Source organism: Neomonachus schauinslandi, chromosome 2, assembly GCF_002201575.2.
Source record: "Neomonachus schauinslandi chromosome 2, ASM220157v2, whole genome shotgun sequence".
Taxonomy (NCBI): Eukaryota; Metazoa; Chordata; class Mammalia; order Carnivora; family Phocidae; genus Neomonachus; species Neomonachus schauinslandi.
This window is the reverse complement of record NC_058404.1, coordinates 49212608-49240513: the sequence shown is the minus strand read 5'-3', so window position 1 is coordinate 49240513 and position 27906 is coordinate 49212608. Positions and strand designations below refer to the sequence as shown.

At 36.9% G+C, this 27906-nt stretch overlaps 1 protein-coding gene across 1 annotated transcript; it reads right to left on the bottom strand.

Annotated features, from left to right (window-relative positions):
• Positions 1 to 6204: 6204 nt before the first annotated feature.
• Positions 6205 to 27059, bottom strand: ESCO2 (establishment of sister chromatid cohesion N-acetyltransferase 2). The gene is made up of 10 exons (XM_021698756.1): positions 27049 to 27059; positions 26126 to 26963; positions 24327 to 24420; positions 20251 to 20308; positions 16495 to 16621; positions 15252 to 15383; positions 14312 to 14401; positions 13580 to 13723; positions 10632 to 10807; positions 6205 to 6472 (listed from the first exon to the last, which is right to left on the bottom strand). Exons 1-10 carry the CDS (start codon positions 27057 to 27059, stop codon positions 6340 to 6342), a joined length of 1803 nt encoding a protein of 600 aa, XP_021554431.1. The 3' UTR covers positions 6205 to 6339.
• Positions 27060 to 27906: the final 847 nt, after the last annotated feature.

The window sequence follows — 27906 nt, the reverse complement described above, 5'->3', positions numbered from 1 at the left end:
ATTAAATGTATTGAATGAATGTGAGTGAATGTGAGTTTCTCGTGGCCTATAAAGTGAGGGTGATTTGAATCAGCAGTTTCTCTGTGCCACAGCAACCTGGGCATTTTTTTTTTTTTTTTTAAGATTTATTTATTTATTTGAGAGAGAGGGAGTAGTGGGGTGGGGAGAGGGAGAGAGAATCTCCAGCAGACTCCCTGCTGCGCATGGAGCCGGATGCAGACTCATGGGGCTCGATCCCAGAACCCTGAGATCATGACCTGAGACGAAATCAAGCATTGGACACTTAACCAACTGAGCCACCCAGGTGCCCCCCGCCTGGGCATTTTTAGTTAATGAGTTGTGGTTGTGACTCCAGGTGATACAGCAAGACTTGACTATAGAAAGAGTTTTAAAAGTTACTGTCACTTCTTGGACAGATGAGGAACGGTTACACGCTGAGCTTTAAACAATTCTAGAATTCACTGGAGGTTCCTTTTAGAATAAGATTGTACCAAGCAATAGTACACAGATTACTAATGGGTATATCTTCTATCAACACACCAGTAAAGTGACATTAAAGCAAACTGAAAGCTGAGTCATAGAAAAATCTTGTATACAGTTTTGCACGCTGACATGTAGTTACCCTCACTTTGACTTTTATATGATCTCATTACGTTTGCCAAGTTGACAAGGCAGTGTGTCTCTTGGTCCGTTCTCATGAATTGCAGCTTTCTTTTTAATACATAATCCAATACTTTTTTTTCCTTGAGAAATTTGTTTCCTGTTGCTATAGTTGGAATATCTAAATGGAAACAAACTAATGCCCAAGAACTGGGTCAGCAAATTCACAGCACTTGTCAATGGCAGACACGGCAAAATGTTCCCGGCGTGCTTTCCACTTTGTGTCTGGATGGGGCTCAACACAAAGTTGCAGACTATCTGCTGCCAACACCAAGAAAGTTTTTTATCCTTGTTCTGGAACTTGCTCTTTAAGTCTCAGATGTTATGTTGTTTTTGGCCATCTGCCTCATTCTCAGAAAAGTAATGTGACTGGGTGGATACAGCAGGGCTAATCTTTTTGCTGAGTTAATTGTAATTGGCAAATCCAAACAGGCTTCTCCCAAATAGTTTTCTCACCTCCCAGAAAATCTCCCTTTGCTATCATGGTAAGGCTGTCAAGAGCCTGTTTGCACCTCTAGAAAATGGAGATCAGTAGCTGCTCAAGAAACATTGTGGATTATTGCCTCCTGGTTCCTACTTAATCCACAATTTGTTGATTAAAATAAAATTAGTTTTTTTAATAAAGATTTTATTTATTTATTTGACAGAGACAGAGACAGCGAGAGCAGGAACACAAGCAGGGGGAGTGGGAGAGGGAGAAGCAGGCTTCCTGCTGAGCCGGGAGCCCGATGTGGGACTCGATCCCAGGACCCTGGGATCATGACCTGAGCCGAAGGCAGTTGCTTAACCAACTGAGCCACCCAGGCGCCCAAAATTAGATTTTTAAAAAAAAGATTTACTTATTTGAGAGAGAGAAGGGGTAAGGACAGAGGGAGAGAGAATCCTCAAGCAGACTCCCTACTGAGCGCAGAGCCAGATTCGGGGCTTGATCCTACAACCCTGAGATCACGACTTGAGCTGAAACCAAGCGTTGTACACTTAACTGACCAAGCCACCCAGGCGCCTCTAGCAAATTTTTCATTTTTTTAAAATTTTTATTTTTTAAAGATTTTATTTATTTGACAGCACAAGCAGGGGGAGCAGCAGAGGGAGAGGGAGAAGCAGGCTCTCTGCTGAGCAGAGAGCCCGATGTGGGGCTCCATCCCAGGACCCTGGGATCAAGACCTGAGCAGAAGGGAGAGGCTTAACGACTGAGCCACCCAGGCACCCCTAAAAGAGATTTTTAAATAATCATATACTATATATAAAAACTTGAGGGTGCAGCTAAAGTTGTGCTTTATAGAGATTTATAGTCTTAAATGCTATTAAAACCTTGAAAAATTGTCAAGCTAAGTATATAGGAAAAACAAAACTCCCAATAAAAGGAAATGAGCATATATTTAAAAACAAAATCTGCCATAGAAAACAGAAAACAAACCTATAATAGATAGGATCAACAATGCCAAAAGTTGTCTTTGAAAATACAAATAAAATTCATAAGCGCCTTAGCAAGAATCATCTAGAGTAAAAAAGGCATCATAAATGAGAAAAGGAAACAGCACATATCCTGATACCAATCTCGTTCATGAACAGCTGAAAACAACCCCAAGTATTAGTAAACCAAAACCAGTAACCTAAAAACTTCAAGGCCAGGTTGAGATTATTTCGGCAAGACTAGGTTGACTTAACATTCAAAGAACAATGTAATCATCATATTCGCCCAATGAAGAAAATTCAGTGATCTCCAAAGAAGAAAAATTTTGATAAAATCCAGTTAAAGACGTTTGAAAGCTTAGAAAATAAAAATAAAACCTCTTAGAAACCTAGGAACAGAGAGCAGGAGCTTCCTTAACGTAAGTGTGTTTACATCTAACAAGCTATAGTTAACATTTTATAGTTATAGAAAGTTCATGTCCCCCTAAAATTCATGTTGAAGCCTAACCAATCCCTAATGTGATGGTATCTGGAAGGTGATTAGGTCATGAAGGTGGAGCCCTCAGGAGTGGACTTAGTGTCCTTGACGGAGAGATGAACTCTGCCCCGAGAGGATGCAGCAAGGCTGCAAGGCAGAAGTGGGCTCTCCCCAGGCCCTGGATCTGCCAGTGCCTTGATCTTGAACTTACCAGCCTTGGGAACTGTGAGAAATAAATTGTTTAAGCCACCCAGGCTATAGTATTTTTGTTATAGCGGTCCAACTAAGACAATAGTGAAATGTTGAAAGCTTTTCCTATGAAAAATGGAATGAGACATTAATTCAAAACTGAAAATCCGAAAGAATCTACAGATGAACCTTTAAAATTAAATAAGTTTAGGAAGGAGGCTGAATGCAAGGTCAAATATAGAAGTCAGTCGTATTTTATCAGCAAACAAATGAAACTAACAGCTTTACTTCCAGTGGCTTCAGAGAAAGTATCAAATGCTTAAGAATAAATCTAAATAAATTACATAAGACCTCTAACATTGAAAACCCCAAATTACTGAGAAACTAAATAAATGGAGAAATATACCACGTGTACAGACAAAAGATAAAATAGCTTTTACAATCAATCTTTCCCAGATTGGCCTATACATTTGATGCGATTCCAGTAAAATCCCAACAGTTGTTTTTTTGAATTGGTGATGGCTTTTTGAGGGTCTTAAACTGATTGTAAACTGTACATGAAATGCAAAGGACCAAGAATAGACACAATACTCTTGTAGGAAAAAAAGGTGGGAGCATTTACAACACCAACATCAAGAATGTAATAACACAATGTGGTACTAGCATAAGGAAAACCCACAAGGCTAGTGGGAATAAACAGGCAGAAATAGACACATATATTGGACACAATCTATGACAAAGGTAGCAAATCAATAATAAATAGATAAGAGGGCAAGAGGCTCAAGTAGTCAATCAAAGATGCTCATTAACAGTAATATAAATTACGGTATATTCCTATAATAGAATATACAGCAATGAAAATGGGTTTCAACTAGATGAAACATGGATGCATCTTGACAACATATTCAATTTATACAAAGTTAAAAAACAGACTAAAATTTTAGACATAATAGGTAGTTATGGGGCACCTGGGTGGCTCAGTTGGTTAAGCATCTGCCTTTGGCTCAGGTCATGATCCCGGGGTCCTGGGATTGAGCCCCAAGTCGGGCTCCCAATGGCAGGGAATCTGCTTCTCCCTCTCCCTGCCCCCCAGCCCGACCCCCCACTTGTGCTCTCTCAAATAAATAAAATCTTTAAAAAAAACGGTAGTAACATTTGAGGAAAATGATGATTGAAGAGAACATGAGGCAGTGTTTTATTTTTTTACCCTGGGTAGTAATTATGAAGGTGTTTGATAAATAAGGTGTACATTTTTAAAAATAAACTTTTAAAGAAGTTTTAGATTTACAGAAAAATTGCAGAGAATTCCCATATACTCCACACCTAGCTTCCCCTACTCTCAACATTTTAAGTTAGTATATTTGTCACCATTAACAAACCAACAAACCAATATTGATACATTACCTAAAGTATACTTAATTTAGATTTATTTGGTTTTCACCTAATGTCCTCTTCTGTTCCAGGATCCCACATTACATTTAGTTGTCATGTCTCCTTGGCTATAATTTTTCAGATTATCCTTTTCTTGTTTTTGTTAAATTTCATTTTTTTAGAGCAATTTTAAGTTCATAGCAAAATTAGGAGGAAGCAGAGATTTCCATATACTCCCTTCCCCCCAGCATGCACAGCCTCCCCCACTATCAACATCCCCTATTAGAGTGGGACATTTGTTGCAGCTGATGAACCTACACTGACAAATTAGGGGGTTACTCTTGGTATTGTCCATTCTGTGGGTTTGGACAAACGTTTGAAGTGTATCCACCCTTTTGTGTCATACAGACTAGTTTCACTGCCCTAAAAATCCTGTGTTCCACCTATTCATCCCTCCCTCCCCGCCGAACACCTGATCTTTTTACTGTCTCCATAGTTTTGCCTTTTCCAGACTATCATACAGTCGGAATCATACAGTATGTAACCTTTTCGCATTAGCTTCTTTCATTCAGTAATATTAAGGTTTCTCTGCCTTTTTGGGGCTTGATAGTTCATTTCTTTTTAGCACTGAATAATATTCCATTGTCTGGATGTATATTCATCTACTGAAGGACATCTTGGTTGCTTCCAAGTTTTAGCAATTATGAATAAAGCTGCTATAAACGTCCAGTGGGCAGGTTTTCGTGTGGATCTCTTTTCAATGATTGGTTTTTACAATCAATGAGCATGTACTGTTTCTATAATCACAAAAATAATCTGGAAAGAAAATCAATACATTTGGTTGTATATGAGAAGAGACAGAGAACATTGAAAGGAATTTTAATTGATTCATCACAAAGCATTGAGCAAGCAAAATAATGTTAATAAAAATTTTTAAATAAAATATTTAAAACAAAAACAGCAGTGCAGAGAACAGCATTAAAATATTTGCATATTACACACATTTTAACACTTCCACATTCTTTTTGGAATCCAGGCTTTTAAATTTTGGGAACATGTTAACTTACAGGCAAATAAAAGAATGCAGATGAACTGATTCTACAGAGTTATAACCCGGAAAACTACTTCCCTAGAGTCCTACTGCCAGGTAAGCAGTTACATGAATTTTAGAATCAAAATATTCTTTGCTCTTCAAAGTAAGTATCCAAGAATTATACTAGAAAAATGTGTGCATACTGAGGTGTGTTTACATAATGTCATCACATTCTCTGACCCATCCACCTACATACATTGATTTACTGACCTCAGTTATATATTACTATTCACTTTGTCAGCACGGCAGCCAGACTCCTCAGAACAAGTCAGATGTATTTTAAACATGCAAAAGTTTTAAAAATGTAACCATATGAATCATCTAATCCAACTGGGGGTCCATTCTGTTAATGCCGTCAATCCCCAGCAACAAGCGCACTGAAGGTAAGCAGCACAAATTAGCATTTTCACACTCCCAAAGGTCATGAAATGACAATAGTGCAATTACTACGTTTAACTGTATTTGGATCCGATGACAGGTACATTGTGCTTAATATGATTTTCAAAAGGATTAAAACCTTAAGCTACAGAAATCTGTTCTACATAAAAGGATATGGAAATTTTACTCATTCTTTACCATAAAGAGGGGAAAGCCCTCTTACAAATTAAAAATTCAAAATACTTACTAAATCTGTTCAAACTGAATTGCTCCAGCCAATACCTATAAAGTGAGAATTTGTGTACAGAATTCAGGAATTACCTTTAAAGACTGGGCATGGAAATTATTTGCCTGTCTTTAAATTTTGCTGTTTGCTTCTGATTGGGCATGAAGTAATCCTGGTGCAAAAGTGTGCTTTATAAAAGGTAAGTGGTCACATATCTGTGGAAACCATCTTGCTTTGTCAGTGTTTTTATGTAGGAGGCATGTCATTTTCCAGTAATAGCTACAAAGTTTCATAATTAAGGATTCCAGTGCTAGTCAGTATATATTATCCAAAAAAAATTTTTTTTTGAATCCCCAGATAATTTTCAACAAATTTATCCCTCACTTTTCAATTCATAAGGAACAAAACCGATACAGGTTTTTGTGTATGTGTGTATCTTAGTATATTTATTTTGATATTTGCTAAATATTATATGATATGGGGCTATCTGAACTCATCCACACAGTAACTGTTCTATAGTAGACACTGGCTTCAACTATTAAAATTGTATACAAGGAAATTAGGGGTGTTGCAATATTTGGTTGCAAATAACTTGCCATCTGGTGTTGGGTCAGAAAATGCTATTTCGTCAATCTTGAGAAAACAGCCAAACATGAAGCAATTCCTAAAGAAGAGGAAAAGACAATTTAACAATGGAACCAACTTAAAATTCCAACTAATCATAAACATAATTTATTTTAAAGCAATCCAAATATAAAATTTCAATCTCTTTAAATACTCTTGATTAAAATAAAAATTAAGTGATAAAGTGATTTAATGCCTTAGATTTTAGAGATGGAAGTCTAATGATACCATTTCACAGAGGAGCAAACTGAGGTCCAGAAAAAATTCTGCTGAGAGGCAAAAGGAGCTGTAAAAACCATCTAGCTGACTCCAGGGGACCCATGGTAATGAGCAAGGAATAGACGATAATATTGCTGACTAAAAGCCACAGTTCATGAAAACCAAAAAACCACCATCAACAATTTTAACCAACAACTACTCTCCTCAACCATACCACACGCTCAGAGCTTTAAGGAGGCAAAAACTAACCTGCATTTTGACCACAACTCTCCTGACCCAGCTCAACTAGGATTAAAAGTAATAAAATGAAATGGTTAAAAGAATTCAACAAAATTGAAGGATATTCCAAAAATAACCGGCCAGTACTCTTCAAATTCTTCAATGCCATAAAAGACAAAGACTAAGAAACTGTTCCAAGTGAAGGAAGATGAAGAGGAAAGAGCTAGGACAACTACGTGCAATGTGATCCTGGCAGGAAAAAAAAAATGCTAGGAAGGACGTTTGAAGACAAATGACAAAATGGAAATATGAACTATACATCAGATAAAAGCATTACATTAACATTAAATACCCTGTGTTTGATGACTGAAGTATGCTTATGAAAGAGACTACCTTTTATCTTGGTCTTAAGAAATACACACTGAATGAAGTACGAGGGGCTAAAGGGGCATAATGTACATAACTTACTTCTAAATAATTCAGGAAGAAAGTAAATGTTAAAACTTGATGAATCTGGGCAAAGGTAAATAAGGGCTTCTTTTTACTATTTCTGGTACTCTTTTATAGGTTTGAAATTATTTCAAAAAATAAAAAATTAAAGATTGGATTCAATTAGAAGATAAAAGCATATGGTATACTATGTAATTTCGTACAAAGTTTATTGCTAAATTTACTAGAATCCAAAGCAAAATATTAAACAGGTCTTACTATCTTTATAAGTGATATCAGCTATGGAAAGAACATTAGATCTGTGGGTTTGAGTCCTAACTCTGTCCTTTTATTCACCTATCAGTATAGACGTGTACTAATAATCCCAGGTGAGCCTCAGTTGCTTCTTAGGTAAAACAACCATGAACAATATTCTACTCTTGTGGGGATTTAAATATATATTGCCCAAGGCTCCTCATATACAGGATAGCTGCCAATTATGCTACCTGTATCTTCAATTCCTGGGCATGAGAAGAAAGATGTGTTCTCAAATGAATGTTTTTATTTCTCCATTAAAGGCAACTTAATTTTTATTCATTATTGCTTATAGATAACCTATTGCTTTGGTACTCAAAGTACGATCTACAGACCAGCAACATTCATCATCCCCTGGGAGCTTATCAGGAATGCAGAATCTCAGGCCCCACCCCAACCTACTGAATCACACCTGCATTTTAACAAGATCCCCAGGTGATTGATACACACTTTCACGTTTGAGAAGCACTGGACTACAGACTGGTGGAGCTAGGTTAGATACTGGTTTTCCCCATGCCAAATGTATGCATCTCCTAACATAAAATACAGAAAGTAGAGATATTTCATAATTAACTGTCAAATAAAAATCTTTAGAGACACTAATTTTTCTCACTGTCCCCCTTTATAAGGAATGTGCAGGGGACTAGGATTATGGCCCAACACTGGATCCCACAGTGGTTTTGGGTGTTCTTTCTTAAAAAGTGTATAGGACTCAGGGCGCCTGAGTGGCTCAGTTGGTTAAGCAACTGCCTTCGGCTCAGGTCATGATCCTGGGGTCCTGGGATCGAGTCCCACATCGGGCTTCCCTTGCTCTGCGGGGAGGCTGCTTCTCTGTCTGCCTCTGCCTGCCACTCCCCCTGCTTGTGCTCTCTCTCTCTGTCAAATAAAGAAATAAAATCTTTAAAAAAAAAAAGTGTATAGGACTCAACAGGCTTGACTAGCGCTACTCAAAGCATGGTCCCTGGTCTGGTCAAAGTGTGGTCACTGGATTGTAACCTGTTATCTTAGGAATAGAAGTCGAGAGAATAAGTTTTGTGAAACTCATCCAGCCAACCTAGATCAGGTACATTAACAAGCAAAAAGTAAGTTCATTTGTCACAGAAGAAACTTCAAGTAATTAAATGTTCGTTCCAAGTGTGAACCTGGGAGTTTAAAATGGCAAATCACAATTTTTTATTGATATACAATTCATACATCATAAAACTCACCCTTTAAAAGTGTGCAATTCAGTGGTTTTTCGTATATTCACACCACTGTGCAACTACCAATATCCATTCCAGAACATTTTCATCACCCCAAAAAGCAACCCTGTACCGATCTGCAGTCACTCTCCATTCACCCTGCCCTTAGTCCCTGGAAACTACTAGTCTATTTTCTATCTATGGATTTGCCTGTTCTAGATATTTTCTGTAAATGGAATCATACAATACAGGGCCTTTTGTGACTGGCTTATTCCAATTAGCATATTGTTTCCAAGGTTCATCCATGTTGTAGTAGAGGTTAATACTTCATTCCTTTCTGTGGCCAAATAAGATCCCATTGTATTATTGTATGGAAATGCCACATTGTATTTATCCATTAATCATGAATTTGGTTGTTTACACTTTTTTGGCTCTTACGAATAATGCTGTTATGAAGCTTCATGTATTAGTTTTTATATGGACACATGCTTTCATTTCTTTTGAGCATATACCTAGGAGCAGAATTGCTGGGTCATATGGTTAAGTTTAGTTTTCTGAGAAACTACCAGACTATTCCACAGCAGCTGTACCATTTACATTCCTACCAGCAAAATGTAAGGATCCCAATTTCCTCCACATCTTCACCAATATTTGTTATTTTCCCCCTTTTAAAAAAAATTTATAGGGACGCCTGGGTGGCTCAGTCGGTTAAGCATCTGTCTTTGGCTCAATGATCCCAGGGTCCTGGGGTCAAGTCCTGCATCAGGCTCTCTGCTCTGCGGGGAGCCTGCTTCTCCCTCTGCCTCTGTTTCTCATGAATAAATAAATAAAATCTTTAAAAAAAATAAAATAAATAAAAATAAAAAAATTTATAGTCATGCTAGTCAGTGTGGTGTCTCATCGTGGTTTTGGTTTACAAATCCTTTTTTTTTTTTTTTTTAAAGATTTTATTTATTTATTTGACAGAGAGATAGAGAGCACAAGTAGGCAGAGCGGCAGGCAGAGGGAGAGGGAGAAGCAGACTCCCCGCTGAGCAGGGAGCCCGATGTGGGGCTCGATCCCAGGACTCTGGGATCATGACCTGAGCCGAAGGCAGACGCTTAACTGACTGAGCCACCCAGGCGTCCCTGGTTTGCAAATCCTTGATAGGAGCCTTATGTATTTCTTCTTTGGAGAACTGTGTATTGAAATCCTTTGCCCATCTTGAAATTGGGCTATGTGTCTTTTTATTGTTGTGTAGTAAGAGTTCTTTCATATATGCTGGATATATTAGATAAATGATTTGCAAATATTTTCTCCCATTTTGTGGGTTGCCTTGCTAACTCACTTTTCCATTTTAGTTACACTTGTGAATTATATTAAGTCTTCATTAATTATACCTGGTCACACACTAGTCAATGAACATGTACAATTTCCGTAATTCTTTTTTTAAACCTGTATTTTGTTTGTAGAAATTATATTTATTGCAGTGTTAACTTTTATTTACATCTGCTGAATCCAATAAAAATGTGGGCTTGTATTTTCTGTTTTGTTTTTCTATTTCATTTTCTAGCAATTCATCTCATTTTATTAAAGTGTCGGTCTATAATTAAACTAGTTTTTTACTGCAGGTAGTTTGATGAGCACTGGGCTATCATGTTTCACACTTGGAATGTTGTGCCCTAAATTGAGTACATCTAGTGGGGTTTTTCCCCCAGTGCCAACACTTGCCTTAGCCTGACTTTGGTAGTATTTAAACAGAAGTGTCTTAACAACATCGTTCGCTTTGACTCATGAGCCGGCAAAGGTTCTGAGAAAGCTAATCTGGGTCTAGATCCATTTTATTTTATTTCTTACCTGACAGTATCTACCAATCGTCGTGCGATGCGCTTTCTTCGTTTTAGTCTGAAGACCCAGATTCTACTTATTCCACAGACTGCAGGTTCTGGTACATCTGAACATTGCCAAGCCCGGTGACATTCTTTAGAGCTTGAGGATTCTGGACCAATTGGTTCAGAAAGGACACGGAAGGCCTGCAATGATATACAGACGCATCTAGAGCTAACAGTACAGTTGAGTTCACATTTCTTTTTAAAAGCCATTCCTTAAATAAGACTTAAGTATCTAAAATTAATCTTGTTATGCCTTCACCAAAAATGTTAAAATTCTGATACTTTTTGAATTCTTATCCATTTAGTCACACAATGCTTAAAAAAAAAAAAACAACTACTGGTGTTGAGATATTCCTACGTTCTAGTGTATTACAGACCATTATGAAACTTCCTTCTTCAGATTAAAAAATTATAAAAATCAGACTCTTACTTTTAATCCAGTACATAAACTTCTCCCATTCTCTCCAGCCTAAACTATATTTATGATATCCTGAAAAACTGGTAATACTAAAGAAGATTTTTGCATATTAACTATGAAATTTGGTTGGTATTTAAGGATCTTTTTAAACTTTCTATTTTGAAATAATGTATCCTTCACCCGGTTTCCTCCAATGGTTATATTTCCCATAACTATAGTACAATACCAAAACCAAGGAATTAACGTAAGTATAATGTATGCATATAGTTCCATATCACGGAACAATTCATCATACGTGTATACTCATTTAAGCACCACCACAGCTAACCCGTACAAAGAGCTACTGTACCATCTCAAAGATCTTTCTCTTGCTACCTCTGTATAGCGACACCCACCTTTTCTCCTCCACCATCTCTAAGCCCTGGCTACTTCAATATGTTCTCTATCTCTATAATTCTGTTATTTTGAGGATGTCAAATAAATGGAATCATACATCATGTGACCTTTTGAGATCGTCTTTTTTTCACTAGCCAATGTCCTTGACATCTATCCAAGTTGTTGCATATATCAACAGTTTGTTCCTTTTTATTGCTAAGTCATATTCCATTGTATGAATGTACCAGCTGTGTAATCATTCACCTACTGAAGAACACTTTCATTGTTTCCAGGCTTTGACTACTACAAATAAAGCTGCTATGAACATTCAGGTATGGGCTTTTGTGTAGAATAAGTTTTCATTTCTCTGGGATAAATGCCCAGGAACAGGATTGCTGGGTCATATGAAAAACATATGATTAATTTTTTAAGAAACTGCCAGGGCATCACGGTGGTCAGTTGGTTGAGTGTCCAACTCTTGGCTTCAGCTTGGGTCATGATCTCCAGGTTGTGAGACCGAGCCTCGTGTTGGTGCCGGGCTTGGCATGGAGTCTGCTTGGGACTCTCTCTTCTTCTCCCTCTGCCCTCCCTACTGTGTGCACATACATGCACTCTCTCTCCCTCTCTCTGAAATAAATATGTCTTAAAAAAAGACAAAAAAAAAAACCAAAAAAAAAAAACAACCGCCAAATGTTTTGCAGTCTTAACATTTTACGTTCCAACAATGTCTAAAAGATCTAGTTTCCTTGCATCTTTGCCAGCATTTGGTATTGTCACTATTTTTAAATGTAGCTGTTCTGATACGTGGGTACTTAATTAAGTTTTAATCTACCATCAAGAAAACTTTGCTTTTGAAATAAGAAATAAGAAAAAGTAGAAGACAATATGTTTGGCTATATTTGTCTAACATCACTACATAAATAGTCTACTTCTTTAAAATGAAAGAAAAGGCCAAACTGATCACTAATATAAACCAGCTACTTTTCTCTCCATTTTCTGATAAACCCATAAGAGACACTATATTGTGTGTGTACACACACATATATATATATCTCACGTATATATACAATGAAAAAGCAGATAAAAAGAAAAAATAAGGAAGAACAATAAAGATAGTAGAAATGAGGGGCACCTGGGTGGCTCAGTCGGTCAAGCATCTGACTTTGGCCCAGGTCATGATCCCAGTCCTGTGATTAAGCCCCGCATCAGACTCCCCACTCAGCTAGGAGTCTGGTTCTTCCTCTCCCTCTGCCCCTCCCCCTGCTTGTGCATGCGCTCTCTCAAATAAATATATATAATCTTTAAGAAAAAAAAAAAAAGATAGTAGAAATGAGAGGAGAAAGGGAGGCACTTACACAAAGGTATAGGATAAATTTATGCTAGTATCATTTTAAGACATATTGAAACAGTATTTTTAAAAGGAAGGAGATGTAAGTGTGGGATACTATAAAGTCAAGTAAAAAGAACACATTTGAACTATAATTCTCTCTAGCTAAAGATTATACTATAAGCTCCTTGAAGGCAAAAACTATCTCTATTCTAGAACAAAAGTTGGCAGCCTTTTTCTGTGAAGGGCCAAGTTGTAAATATTTTAGGCTCTTTGAGCCAGGTGATCTGTTACAAAAGCAACCCCAGATAATATGGAAATAAATAAACATAGCTGTGTTCCAATAAAATTTTATTTATAAAACAGGTAGTGGGCTACACTTGGTCCATGAGCTGAAGTTTGCCAACTCCTCTTCCAGAACATTGCTAATTAGCACCTAAAATAGATTCTAATTAAGGGACAATAATTATTTTGCCAGCTACATTAACCTGCACTAAACCACATGTTCAACATCTGGGCTCTACAGATTTGCTTATTTAAAATCACTATATTTTATAGTCCGGGTATGGAAATGACTACATGAACATAAGACTGACTGACTTATTCTGCTTACATATGACAAAATACCAAATATAATAGAAATAAAAGATTTCAATTATTCATATGGTCAAGGATACTTTAGTAGGGAAAAAAGTCATCAATGGTAGCATTCTTAAATGCTTATTGAGATTTCACCCAACTACTTTATTTTGCTCACACATTATGCCAATAATTTAAAAGACATATACCATACCTGTTTGATGGGCTCTGCAATTAAACACCCAACTACTCTCTTTTCATCAGATATGAAGAGAAAAGTCTTGGTTTTGTTTGGACATCTGGGAACAGCTTGGTGGAAGCCCAATTCATTATCAACAAGTTCTTGGACGTCCTCCACCTAATGATGTTAAAAACCAAAAGAGATTAATTTATGATTACTATCATTTTAGCTTCTTTTACCTCTATTCCCTAAATTTATACACTCCCCAATTTATTTCACTATTGATGCATGTATCTGCCACTCTGGAAACAGGGTTTGAAAAACCTATTTTACAGATCACTTTCAGCAGAAAGAAATGCAGACTCCTGGGGGAGTAAGGAGTGGGAAGTGCCAGAAGAGATTTTGTTTCAGCTTTATTCACTGTTCACTGGGGGGCTCAACATCCAGCCCAAGAAACAGACAATACCAACACAGAAAAAGACTCTGGGGTAATTTCTCAATATTAAAAAGTTTAGTTTATCTTTCACAAGTGAAAATGAAGGTAAAGGATAAAACAGATAACTGTTTTCTTTAATCTTTGACTGACACTTTGTCTTATAATTCTAAATTTAGTTTTGTATAAGCCACTATGAGAGTCATCCTTGCATGCACACCAAGGTGGATTAGCTCTCAGGGAGGTGTTTCATACTTAGGTTGATTTCTTGCTAAGGGGAGAAAAAGGGAGTAGGAGGAGAACAAGGATTAAAAAACTTTTATGTTCCATACCTTTCTGAGAGCATAACTTGGATCATGTGGCAGGACCAGCACAATTTTCCCATCCCAAAACTCTGCTACTACGCGTTCTTTTTTCCAGCCCTGACAAAAAGAAAAAAAAGTCATAGTTTAATTTGAAAAAGAGAGAAAAAAACATCAAATAGTCTGGAGAGAACAAAAAGATGAACAATGAATGATATAAAAAAAGACACAATCCATCTCAAGGGATGTGAGGAAGGAAATAAAAGATGCCTAAAATACAGGGCCTGTCCTCAGGAGGCTGACACCCTAGTGGGAGACATGTACATAATCTACTACAAAATAAGATGAAGTCAATTAAAGAGCCCTTCATAGGAATATAGAGAAAAAATGATGAATTATTAGGAGTAGGAAGGTGGGGGAGGGCTAGGGTAAGCAGAGCTTTAATGAACCACATTAAAAATAGAGGAAAAAAGGAAATGCATTTGAGTAGCAGGAACAGTCACAAAGGCCAACAGCAGGATGTACTGGGCTAGAAAGGTGCTTGACAAAAAGATGGAACCTCTCCTATCAGAAAAGAAAAAGCCTGGAGAAGTCACAGAAAAGTTGTTTTTCTAATCCTATCTACAAAGAAAAAAGTAAAGTGAGGAGGTGCAGGGAAGTGAGGTCTCCTCAAGTCTTTGAGTTTTGTATCCTAATTGTTCAGCTCTGCTCAAAAGGCTAGAATTAAGGATGAAGGGTGTTCACTCAGCCTAGGACAATACTTCTCTTATATTAGGATAGAAAGTTTGAACTGGCACTTTTATAAAAGGTAGCTTTTAAATACTGTCAGCCTCAAATATTTAGAAAACAAAACTGCAGATGGTATTTATGGATATATATATATATATCTTTTCAATGTTTAAGCAAAAGAAATGTATCTTTTAAGGCAGTTTTACTTTTAGAACAAACTGAAAGACTACTTTTGACTTACTGTGTATTTGATGCCCTCCAGAAATCTGTAGTGATGCTGAACATGCTGCAGTTCATCTTCAGGACTGGAGGCAGTGTAGATCATACCGCAAGACTTACACATGGTGGCTCCAAAGTGTTTCTGACCTGCGTCCTGTAATCGGGAAAAGAAAAAGAAAAAGCCCATCTTAAACATATCACAAATAGTTCTGTATTTTAGTTCATGTAACTACTCACTCAAATTTCTTCCTATTTTTCTTTTATGCTGGCACGAGTAAAATACTAAATGAAAGTCTGGTTACTATATGCTCTTCCCCCATCTACTAAACAAAATGGAATGAGAAGAGACCTAAAAATGCAATAAATTGATGAAAGAAATCAAACTGTCTCTTTGATGGTATAAAAAAAATCAAGATCCCTTGGCTGGATCCATAATTCTAGAAGGAATCAGATTAAATCATAAAGATAATAGCTAAGATGAACAATAGTGCTTCTTTATTAAGCTCTTAAATGAGAGCCGTGAAAAGGCCTTGTTTCAAAGAGGCAGGGCAAAAATCTCAGGCCTTGTATATTCATTATATAGTATTTTTTCCTTAAGTGATTAGGAATATTAAAATTCTTTGCCCCAAAAGTTGATTAAAAAAATAAATACATAATAAAAGTTCAGAAAACTTTCCTAAATTTGGCATGATAAATTCATGAATGTAGGAAAGTCAGGAATATTCAATTTTTATGGCTTATTAACTTCCATTCTATCTCATGAGGCAATATTTAATGCTACTGAAAACACCAAGCTCTGAATGAATACTGGGATTGTAAAACTTTTTCTGCAAAAGGCCAGATAGAAAATATTTTAGGCTCTTTTTGTCTCATATTATTCTCTTTTTTCCAACCCTTTAAAAACATCAAAGCTATTCTTAGTTTAGAGGCCATGGTTCAGATTTGGTCCATGGCCATAATTTGCCAAGCCCAGGTCTATTACAGTGTAGCTATGCTCATTACATCTTTTGTGGATCAACAATAATTTTCCTTATCCGGAGACAACTGATTCATTAGCATTCTACTAAATTACTAGCATTGCCTAACATTATGAGTTTGAAAATCTACTTGACTAGCTTTAAGTGCTATCACTACAACAAAGCTGGCATTTACAAGACTCATAATGTCTCTAAACCATGTTAACTATGCTAAGACAACATGTCTGACTTCATGTTCTGTATGTGAGAGCCACAAAACAGGAGGAGCTTTGTTTTAAATTTACTCACAATGATGAGCTGCTCTTTTGTTTCTTTATTTGCATCTCTGGTATTAGTACTTTTCTGCGTGTTGATCTGCTTCAAGAAGTTAGCAGATATGACGGATCCCACAGAAGACTGTTCGTCAACTAAAGATCTTTGAAATGAAAGTTAATAATTTAATATTTAATATTATTTAACAAATTAAAAATATCTGAGGAATTACAATAAAAAGAAAACAGATATGTACATAATACTTGCAGAGCACCTTGCAATTTTTATTGCTCTCTATTGACAGTAACTTGATGAAGTAATAGGGCTCAGAACTATGAGAAACCTGAGGCCCACTCAGAGAGGATCAGTAGTTTCCTCCAGGTAAAGTAACTAGTAAAGAGTGGCAGTAAGACACAAATCCTCATCTTCTAACTCCAAGTCCAAGGGACTCTCATTTATAGTATCAGATGCACATACGCAGTCTTAAGTTGACTTCCTCCTTAAAAAGTAAATTTTTTTTTTTTTGCTTTGCCAAATTTTAGGACAATGTTTACCCATGTAGGCATAAAGAAATTCCTGTAACACCACAGCAAATAAAGTCTTTTAAAAAAAAAAATCTACTTATTTATTTGACAGAGAGAGACACAGCGAGAGAGGGAACACAAGCTGGGGGAGTGGGGGAGGGAGAAGCAGGCTTCCCGCCGAGCAGGGAGCCCAATGTGGGGCTTGATCCCAGGACCCCGGGACCAGGACCTGAGTCGAAAGCAGATGCCCAACGACTAAGCCACCCAGGCGCCCCAAATAAGTAGATTCTATTATTGAACCTCACAGTTCCACAGGAAGTTAGCCACCAGCATATTATGATCCAACAACTCTTTACTTGGGCAGTTGAATGAGGCTAATATATTCACTTGTCCTCATACCTAATACACCACCCCACTATTCTCAAATACTTAGGAAAAAAATATTTTGGCTGGATAGATGGTGTTGAGGCAACCTGTTCTCATTAGGAAAGAATGTTGGGATTGGCTTACGGAGGTTATAAACTGGAGGCTCTCGGGCCAAATCCAGCTAGCAGGTATGTTTTGATTGGCTTACACAGTGTTTAAAACTTTGGATTAGCTACCAATATTTCAAAATCTAGAGATTTCACTTAAAAATGTGTATTTCCAATATTGCAAGAGACACTATAAGATCACCAGACCACTATGTCTTCAAAGAATGCAACTAACACAGCGCATGCTTTTAGATGAGGTATGCATTCTTCAGTTGGCTCCAACCTCCACCCAATCTCTGTAGGCCCTGAGTTTGTAACTCTCGTCTTATAATGAAAGGACCTTGGTTTTCCAAGGACGAAAGGAATAAAAATCTGTGGAGAGTAGAGGGAAGAGAAAATCAGCAAGGAAAAAACTAAGGGCCCAAAGCGAGAGATTCAGAGAAAACTAACAAGCTAAAAAACAAAACAAAAACAAAACACTAGAGAAAAACCTGTCCAATGCTTCAAGGCTAAACCAAGCTACCCTGTTATCATTTGACTAGAAGAATATCTTTCCAACTGATTTGGCAATATCATGGTAAGAAATATATTTTACATTTTGACCAATACAGATACATATATAAAACTAAAAACAAAAAAGTTTCACTAAATAACTTACTGTTAATAAATGTGAGAGATGCATTATTCCATTTAAAAAACGCTAGAGGGGCGCCTGGGTGGCTCAGTTGGTTAAGCAACTGCCTTCGGCTCAGGTCATGATCCCAGAGTCCCGGGATCGAGTCCCGCATCAGGCTCTCTGCTCAGCAGGGAGTCTGCTTCTCCCTCTGACCCTCCTCCCTCTCATGCTCTGTCTCTCATTCTCTCTCTCGCAAATAAATAAAATCTAAAAAAAAAAAATTTTTTAAATAAAAAAAAAATAAATAAATAATAATAAAAAAAAAAAATAAAAAAAAAAAAAAACGCTAGATACGATGCTTTTAAACTGCTCTGACAAACCACTAATGGTACATGCCTGTTATATAAAACACACTCTCTAGGTTGCTTGACCCCCCCCCTTGTTTATGCAACCTTTGCTAAGGAACTCAGCTCTTCCCATCCCTGCATGTATGACCACAATCTATTTCTTTTTTTTTTTAAGATTTTATTTATTTATGACACAGAGAGAGAGAGAGAGAAAGCATGAGCGGGGTGGGGGGGGGAGAGGAGAAGCAGACTCCCCGCTGAGTAGGAAGCCCAACATAGGGCTCCATCCCAGGACCCTGATATCATGACCTGAGCAGAAGGCAGACACCCAACTGACTGAGCCAGCCAGGCGCCCCTCTTTATTCTACCTTAGTAATTTTAACAATTTATTATATGTATTCGTTTAAATGCCTGTCCTCCTTCAACCATAACTTCCATGATAGAACTATGTGTTATTTATCTTCACAGCTCCAAAACTCAGTATAGTTCAGTACCGCATAGTACTCTATAAATGCCAAATGAGCGGCTAAACAAAAAATGAATGTGAGACAATGAGCCTGAAGAATCTGTAACCTACCTAAATTAAAAGTCATAGGTTAAACCATAAGGGATTGATGAGATCTGACCTTTTGGGTCCTACATAAAGAGAAATTTCAAACAATTCAACCAATAGTATCCTAATATCTCTTTAGGCTAGATTAGATTAGTGTATACACTTTTATCAGCTAACTGTGGTAGGTTTTGATCTTCAATAAATAGTGATGAAAGAAGACATAGATGAAAAAATGGAAACGTACAAAAATCTAGGAATATGGCCTTGGAAAAAGGAAAGTTGCCCACCCAACCCAATCTCTGAGATGACTTAAGGTGAGGTGCCCTGAAAGTAGAACCAAGCTAGAATCTCCTTGCTCGATACCTCCAGTTATTTATCAAGTGGGGAGAGAAGGACCAAAACCACTTAGGAAGATGTTAAGACTACAAGAAACTTCTTTTCCAGAGCTTTCCCACCTATTCTGCTCATACCCACCCATGCCTCCCCACATTCCAGTCTTAGCTTTGACTAGGATAGTGGTAGCTTCAGCTGGGATTTATAAGAGCACTGAGCTGCTGCAAGTTATTCACTCCTCTGGTCAGTTTCTTAGTCTATAAAATGGGGTAAATAATGGTACCTACATCATAAGGTTGTAAATGCTCATTAAACATGAACTATTCTTAATATATTATCACCCAGGAAAGGCAATATAGCTGAATTCAGATATGGACTCTAGTCGTGGCTGCTAAGATTGTTGCACCTAAGAGCTGTGCAATTGTAACTGGATTACTATCAGTTTCCTCAGCTGAAAATGGAATTATTTGTAGTATCTACCTTCTAGGTTGTAAGAATCAAGTGAGATAAAGGATATAAACTACTTATTATGGGTCAGGTACTGTATAAAAATGTTAGCAAAATGGAGCACCTGGGTGCCTCAGTCAGTTAAGCGTCTTCCTTTGGTTCAGGTCAAGATCCCAGGTTCCTGGGATTGAGCCCCGTGTCAGGTTCTCTGATCAGCAGGGAGCCTGCTTCTCCCTCCCTCTCTCTCTCTAATAAAATCTTTAAAAAAAAAAAATGTTAGCAATTATTATTGTTCAAACCCATAAAGATTTTTCCCTTCTCTCAACACTTAGGTTCTTTTGAAGTTTCTATGAGAGGGCCTGATTTCATCTTATTCTCAATATCCCCTAAGTGGGGAAGAAAAAATATATTTTCCAAATTAAATAGTGCAAAAAAGAAAGATACCCAAAGGACTCAAAATTAAATAAACCTTAAACATTAAAACAAGAGCAATCCCTACCTTTTTGTATTGACCGAAGACACACTGAAGATGGGATAGACAATGGACTCAGGAGAAACTGGTAGGGGAAAAAAGGACAATAATTTATATTACAAAATAAACCCAAAGCTTTAAATCATAAATATTTAAAGGTTAGTATGACCAAAATATTCAAGTCACTTCATTTCAAGACTTAACAAGTAATCATCAAGACTGTCTGGTATTGGCAGAAGGACAAATAGATTAATGGAACAAAATAGCCCCAACCAGACCCACGCAAAAACAGCCAACTGATTTTTGACAAAGAGGCAAAGGTAATTAAATGGAGAAAGGATAGTCAACAAATGGTGCTCGAACAATTGGACAGTCATATGCAAAAAAAACCTGACAATACTTTTCCATAAAAATTAACTCAAAATGGGGGGCACCTCGGTGGCTCAATGGGTTAAAGTGTCTGGCTCTTGGTTTCAGCTCAAGTCGTGATCTCAGGGTTGTGGGATCGAGCCCAGCGTCAGGCTCTATGCTCAGCTTGTCCCTCTCCCTCTGCTTCTTCTCTCTTTCTCAAATAAATAAATGAATCAAATCTTAAAAACAAAATTAACTCAAAATGCATCATGGACCTATATGTAAAACGTAAAACTATATAATTCTAGAAGAAAATGTAAGAGAAAAATCCACATGAACTTGGGTTTGGGTATGTTTTTATATACAACACCAAAAGCACAATACATGGAAGAAAATATTAATTAAGTTGAACTTTATCAAATTTAAACATCAGCTGTGATGGTGGAGGATTCCAAGAAGGAATGCAGACTGGGACAAATGCATGTAAGTGTATCAGAACTGCACGGCATAACTGCAATAAAGAGGTAGGGGAAGAACAGGCAGCTGATCTAAGTAACTTTTCAGAACTGTTTTAACTAGAAATTATAAGGCTAAAGACAAAAGGACTGTAAATATCATACTCTAACTGGTAAGTATTTCTCACAGGAGTGTGAATTAACAATTCTGAAACTACTGTGCAGGTGTCCTGGGACTGAACAATTAAGTGGGTGGACAGTGAAGAGTGGGAACCAGGTTTTTCACTGTCCATGGGAGGCTATGGATAAACAAGAAAGGGATAAACCCTGAGGTACTGGATTAGAGTCAGAGACATCAGGTTCGAACTTGTGTTTACTTAGCTTATGTACAGATGGAGAGATACAGGAACAACTAGAGATATGTGTGTATACATGCATTAGTATACAGACATGTAGTTCCTAGCTGTCTGCTGACAGGGCCTAGAAGCAATGACACTCCAGGAGCAACCCAACAGAACCAGTTTCCTTAGAGAAATGGCTGATTCTAGGACTGGGGCAGGGAAGATTCAAGAGGAGCCTGGAGCACCCTGTAGTGCCAGAAAATAAAGAAGTGCTCAAAAAAAACAAAAGGACGGGACATGCCAAAGAGAATGACCTGAAAAGACCTCCCAATGGTCAAAGCCAGAACAATCTGAACAATAGGATAAATACTGTAGTGTTAGATTATAAACCAAAATATAAAATACTTATGAGTTCCTACTAATATGTGTCCATGAGTCCATTTAAAGATTGAATAATTAGGAGAAGAGACAACACTTTACAGAAGATTTCCAAATAAATATGTAAATACTTCCCCCTCCAGGTGATGGAGCTTAATCCCCTCCCTGAAAGGATGGGCTAGACTTAGTGATTTACTTCCAAAGAACAGAGTATGGAAAAGGAATAGGAGTGATTTTACAGGGGAGAAACCTGCAAACCTGACCTTAACCAAATGACAGAGGTTAACATCATCTGTAATGTCACGTGGTGAGAAGAGTACTTCCCCTTAGTGGCATTCTTCCCCAAAACCTGTAGGTCCAGTCTATTAATGAGACAAGGATCAGACAAACCAAGATTCAAGGCCACTGTATAGGACAACTGGCTAGTACTCCTCAAGAATGTCAAAATCATGAAAAACATGGAATAAACAAAAGACTGTAAATGTCATAGACCAGAGGAGACAAATGAGACATGATAACTAAATGCAGTGTGGTACCCTGGACCGGATCCTAGAACAGAAAGAAGGCATTAATAGAAAAGATGGTGAACTCCAAATAAAGTCTAGAGTTTAGTTAGTAGTAATGTACTAATAACACCTGTCTCTTAGCTTTGACAAAAGTATCATGGAGATATAAGATGGTAACAATGGGTAAGGGATATATAGGAACTCTCTGCACTGTCTTTATAACTCTTCTATAAATCTAAAATTATTGGGGCACCTGGGCGGCTCAGTCAGTTAAGCGTCTGCCTTCGGCTCAGGTCATGATCCCAGGGTCCTGGGATCAGGCCCCACATCAGGCTCTCTGCTCAGCAGGGAGTCTGCTTCTCCCTCTGCCCCTCACCCCACTTGTGCTCTCTCACTTTCTCTGTCTCTCTCTCAAATGAATAAATAAAATGTTTAAAAAAAATAAATACATAAAAAAATTAAAAAAATTAAATTACTGCACAATAAACAGCCTATTTAAAAAAAAAAAAAAAAGACCAGGGCGCCTGGGTGGTTCAGTCAGTTGAGCATCTGCCTTCGGCTCAGGTCATGATCCCAGGGTCCTAGGATCGAGCCCCACATCGGGCTCCCTGCTCAGTGGGGGGCCTGCTTCTCCCTCTGCTGCTCCCCCTGCTTTCTCTGTCAAATAAATAAAATCTTAAAAAAAAAAAGTTTTAAAGACCAAAGTTAAAATAGTAGTTGCCTAGAGAAAAATATGTTGCAAGTGGGCTATGTAGCAAAAAGCAAACTTTTAACTTTGCATTGAAAAATAGAGCTCATTCTCTAGAAACAAGGCCAAAACAGGTCTGATCAGCTGTGGCTAAGTTACTTAACCTAAGTCTCTTCCCTCTTCTATAAAATGGGCATACAAACCCATTTCCTAGGGTTGTTGTGAGAAATTACAAACTAATTATGAAGTAATCAACTTTTACTATTTGTATACTACCTTTATGAATTTTGCCATATCCTTATGCCATCTGTATTATTTTTTATTCATTAAATATTTTTCTTTAAATGAATTTAGTTTACTGAAATAAATTTATATTAAAAGAAAACTTTACAACTACTGTAAAGAGAAAGCCATTATTGTTCTGTTACATGTTGTATTATATCAGTAATAGCACAACCCATGTGAAGCATAACACATACTAAACACTTAGCACTGCCTGGTACATATTCAGCACCTAGTAAATACTAGTTACTAACAGTGTATCTCAGAATCATCATTATGAACAATCCTTCTATATATATCATTAAGTCCTGTTAAGTGCTATTGTTCCAGATTATGCTTTTAGTTTTATCTATGTTTTCTTCCTATGAACTGCGGTTTTCTCACTATAGTCAACATATATACTCCTAGAATTTTAATTTATTTCCAAAATTACAGATATAACCAACAAGGTAAAGTTACCAAGAATCTGGTTGGTAAATAAAATGTTAATTAACCTCTCTATATATTCATAGTTTAGTAAATAGTGTTGATTTGAACAATGACACCACGAGTTAGTAATGGGATTTCAGAACTAAGAGAAAATTAAAAATGAAGACTAACCCCTTACTTTAGAGATCTCCTCCCTAGATCACACAGTTAATTAGTGGCAGACCTAGACAAAATCCCAAGGTTCCTGATGCCCAATTCAGTGTCCTTTCTATGGCTTCGTAAATTATGCTTACTTACAATAGGACTTTGATCACAAATATATAACATAAGTTGTTTGTACTCCTTCCTATTATTTTCGGTAAAAGATAGGTAGGGTAGGTGTGATGAGAAGACTGAATTCTAGGGAGCCTAAGTAACTTGACCACATCGCATAGACCACTTATGCATCAGTATTTGTCTTAAATTCCGGCCCAAGGTCTCCTTGTCTTCAAAATGCACCGCATTGCTTACCATAGAAAACAGTGTCACTGAGACAAACACAAAGATACAAACACAAGCACACATACTGAATAAAAAAAACCCGAACATATTACTGTGTATAATTCCATATTGATACTAATGAATTATCATTACAAGTAAATAAACTCATTTTGAGAAGTTTTCTCTTACTTACCTGCTTTGTTTTCACTGAGAGAATCCTCTGAAGGAAAACACTTATTTTCATTAGGCATACCTTCTCTTAAAGAAACTACTCCACCTAATGAATCCTGAAAATAATGAGTAGGGAAAATTAAAGGAAACTTATAATTCTTTATTATTTCCTATCTCATGAATGAATCCCAATAGATTTATTCCTAAAGCAAAATATCTAGTTTATTATAAATTACACTTTTAAACTGATTATAAATCAATTTTCAGACTACTTTAAGGAAAATTTCCTCTATATTTACTAAATGTACATAATCTTTTAAAAGATAAGAGTGCACATATTTAATACTGTAATTTGTCATCCTGTCAAAAATGTATTACATTTCCTGATAAAGATGGTAGATTGAAGATTATAAAACATCCCTTCTATGATAATGAAGTAAAAAAAAAAATTAGCAAAAATGGCAAAATTTTCCCCAGCAGCCACCAAACGGGAAGGGACAACTTTCTGTCATAAGCTTTAAAAACAGGCAGCCAAGGAAAAAAAAAAAGAACACTCTGGAGTAGCTGGAGAGGCTTCTAAATCCCACTTGTTGGGCAGTAGCAGGGAAGGGGGAAAAGCAAAGTAGAAACATTCTCAAGTATTTCATTAACACTACTATCTGGTAAGACTTAGAGAATATATAGCTTGGGAGGAAAGGAAAAAACCCCTTTTGATTAAAGTAGAACTCCTATTCAAGACCATTACATCTCGGTAGACATGGGACAATGCATCAGTTCACCATTTCTCAGGGCTCCACAAGGAGCTGGGGAAAGGTGATGTACCCGCTAATGAAAAGAAGATTCATCCTTGGCTAGGAGAGATGAATACTAGTAGTGGGTATTTAACAAAATCTTAAGAATCTTGAGCAGAGCTCAGTTCCACAAATTTAAGATGCACAAAAGCCCAGCCTCCAAAGATTACTGAAAACTAGACGGAACCCAATACCCAGCCCCACAAAATGAAGTTCAGAAAAGAAAATAAGGCAGAATAGAGTGTTGCAGAGAATTCATCACATCACTGTATAAATGCTGTATCTTTATTACCAAATAGATAGGGAGAATACTAACCAGGAGATGGATGGATGGAAATGCAGATACCACCCCCCCCATTGCCACTTTGTTTTGCTAAACTGAGAATTCTAGCCTGAATTGTGCATTTTTAAAAACTAAGGTACATTTATATAAAGTTCACAGATATAAAGTATACAATTTGATCAGTTTTGATAAACTTACACACTTATATCACCGAAACCCAAAACTCCAGTCAAGATATAGGGGTGTTTTTGGCAGGAAAAATAGGAAGAATTAGTAAAATCAGAATGTCATGGATTAGCCAGCAAGAACAAGGTATAAAAAAAAAAAAATTATACTTTGTCTTCTCTAAATTTTCTAGAATCTAGCACTTTAATGAGCTGAAACAAACAAACAAAAGCAATATGCTCATACACTTTAAAACTACCCTAGTTTTGTTATTTCTACTTTCTAAAAATACTACCAAGTAAAAATTGCTAAGTTTCTCTGGACTTTAGTAATAAGGGGATTTAATGAAATGCATACCTTAATGCAAGAAAATGTTGTAGGCTTCCCTAAGCCAAAAAAGAGAGAAAAGTCCCATCATTCCACCCTGCCCCTAAATTCTTTATGGTGATTAAAATATACTATTCAGCTTCATAAAACAGTCCTTTGGACTATAAATAAAATTTTGTTCAACCATGTTATATATATATTATGTATACTGAAGTTTTAGTTAGTTTTTAAAGTTACATATTTGGTTTTCTTTACCTTTATTGATTTCTCTTCATTTTTACTTCTTTCATGAGGCAGCTCGATGCTTGGTTCTTTTTCTAGTAACAAGCACTTTGGCACTTGCCTTGTCTCAAAAGTTTTTCTTTTACTGACAGTCTCTACATCAGAATCTTCGATCACGTCTGATATATTCTTTTGTGTGAGTCCCAGTAATGGCTTGTTTTCCAGAGTCAGTTTTCTAAGACAGGGCTTTTTTCTACTAACAAAAAATGCCGCTCCACCCTGGAGTGTAACTTGTGGTTTGACTTTTTGGCTTAGAACCCGAGGAGCATTCAGATTATTTTGAGCCGAATAATAATTATTCTCTTTCTCTACAATGGGCTTATAGGCCACTCGATTTTGCTTGGGATTTTTAGAATTCTTTGATAGAGGCTTGATGCATTTATATTTTGGTTGATATTTAGAAGTTAAACTCTTTTGCGGTTTTTTATTCAATCTCTTAGAGCAGACTGGTTTTCCCTGCATTTTTTCTGTCACCACGGGAAAAGATTTGTCTTCATTATTAGTTTTTAGACAAATGGACCTATTCTCGTTTATCAATTTTCTCTCTAATGGGTTGAGGTACCATTTATTTTTGTTGTAAAAGGATACAGTAGACACAGCAGATTTAAATGGTGAACCTTGATTTGCAGGTGGTAGTCTGTTTTTTTTTGTTGTTTTGAGTGGACTTGAAAGGAAATGGCCCTGTTGAGGGCAATGTACATTTTCTTCATTTTTATCACTGCTTTGGCAAATGTAATTTTGATCAGGTGATGGAAATATATTTTCAGCAAAGTCCAAAATTAATTTCTTTGATGGAATGTCTGATAATAGGCTATGAAAAGAAACAAGGTCCAATTTTAAGTATCATTTTGCTTCAATTTTGTGCCAATCTACTGCTAAGTAATAAACAACCATACTTGTAGGTCATACTAAAAACAATACATCCTGTCTACCAAACGCCCATCCATACACATTATCTATTAGTTTAACAATAGGATTCTCAAATTATGTCTTTACCAAAGCATTCAAATATTTTTCAAAAGTAAAGTCCCAATAATGCTTGCAAAAACAAACACTGTTAACAAAAAAGCTTTGATATTGTGTGTGTGCACGCGCTTTAAAACCTATTTCTAAGTTTTGGCCATATACTCAGAGCTCACCAGGCTTGACTGGCTACAAGTTTCCTAAAATTATTAATTCTATGTAATAAACTGACCCCCTCAAGCCTGTTCTGTGGGGAGTAATTTATCTATTATGACATGGAGTAAGCACTGAGTAAACAGACTTTCTAGGATTGCTCACAGAAGAGTACTGTATGAAAAACACTATGTTAATTATTATATAAGAGAACAGAAAGGAGCAAGGTAATAAAAGATTTGACATACATTTCCAAGTCACAGAAAACAGCTCTTCCTGATTCTCTCCAAAGGCACTGAATAATTAATTTTGAAAGCTTACAGTATTTCCAGATTAGAATTAGAATATAAAATGTTACTATAGCCACAAGGAGTAGACAAGTGGAATAATGGAAATTTTAAGAAACAGAAGAGAGAATATAAGAAAGACAAGAAGGTGGATTTTTCTTTAAGAGTTTCTAACCACAGGGGGCGCCTGGGTGGCTCAGTCGTTAAGCGTCTGCCTTCGGCTCAGGTCATGATCCCAGGGTCCTGGGATCGAGCCCCGCATCGGGCTCCCTGCTCCGCGGGAAGCCTGCTTCTCCCTCTCCCACTCCCCCTGCTTGTGTTCCCTCTCTCGCTGTGTCTCTGTAAAAAAAA

What these genes read in the sequence shown, in the direction of transcription:
- ESCO2 (XM_021698756.1), bottom strand. An exon ending in TCTTCGGTCAATACAAAAAG is followed by an intron (nt 16,622 to 20,250) that starts GTAGGGATTGCT and finishes TTCATTTCAAAG; the next exon opens with ATCTTTAGTTGACGAACAGT. An exon ending in TGGAGGGCATCAAATACACA is followed by an intron (nt 14,402 to 15,251) that starts GTAAGTCAAAAG and finishes TCTTTTTGTCAG; the next exon opens with GGCTGGAAAAAAGAACGCGT.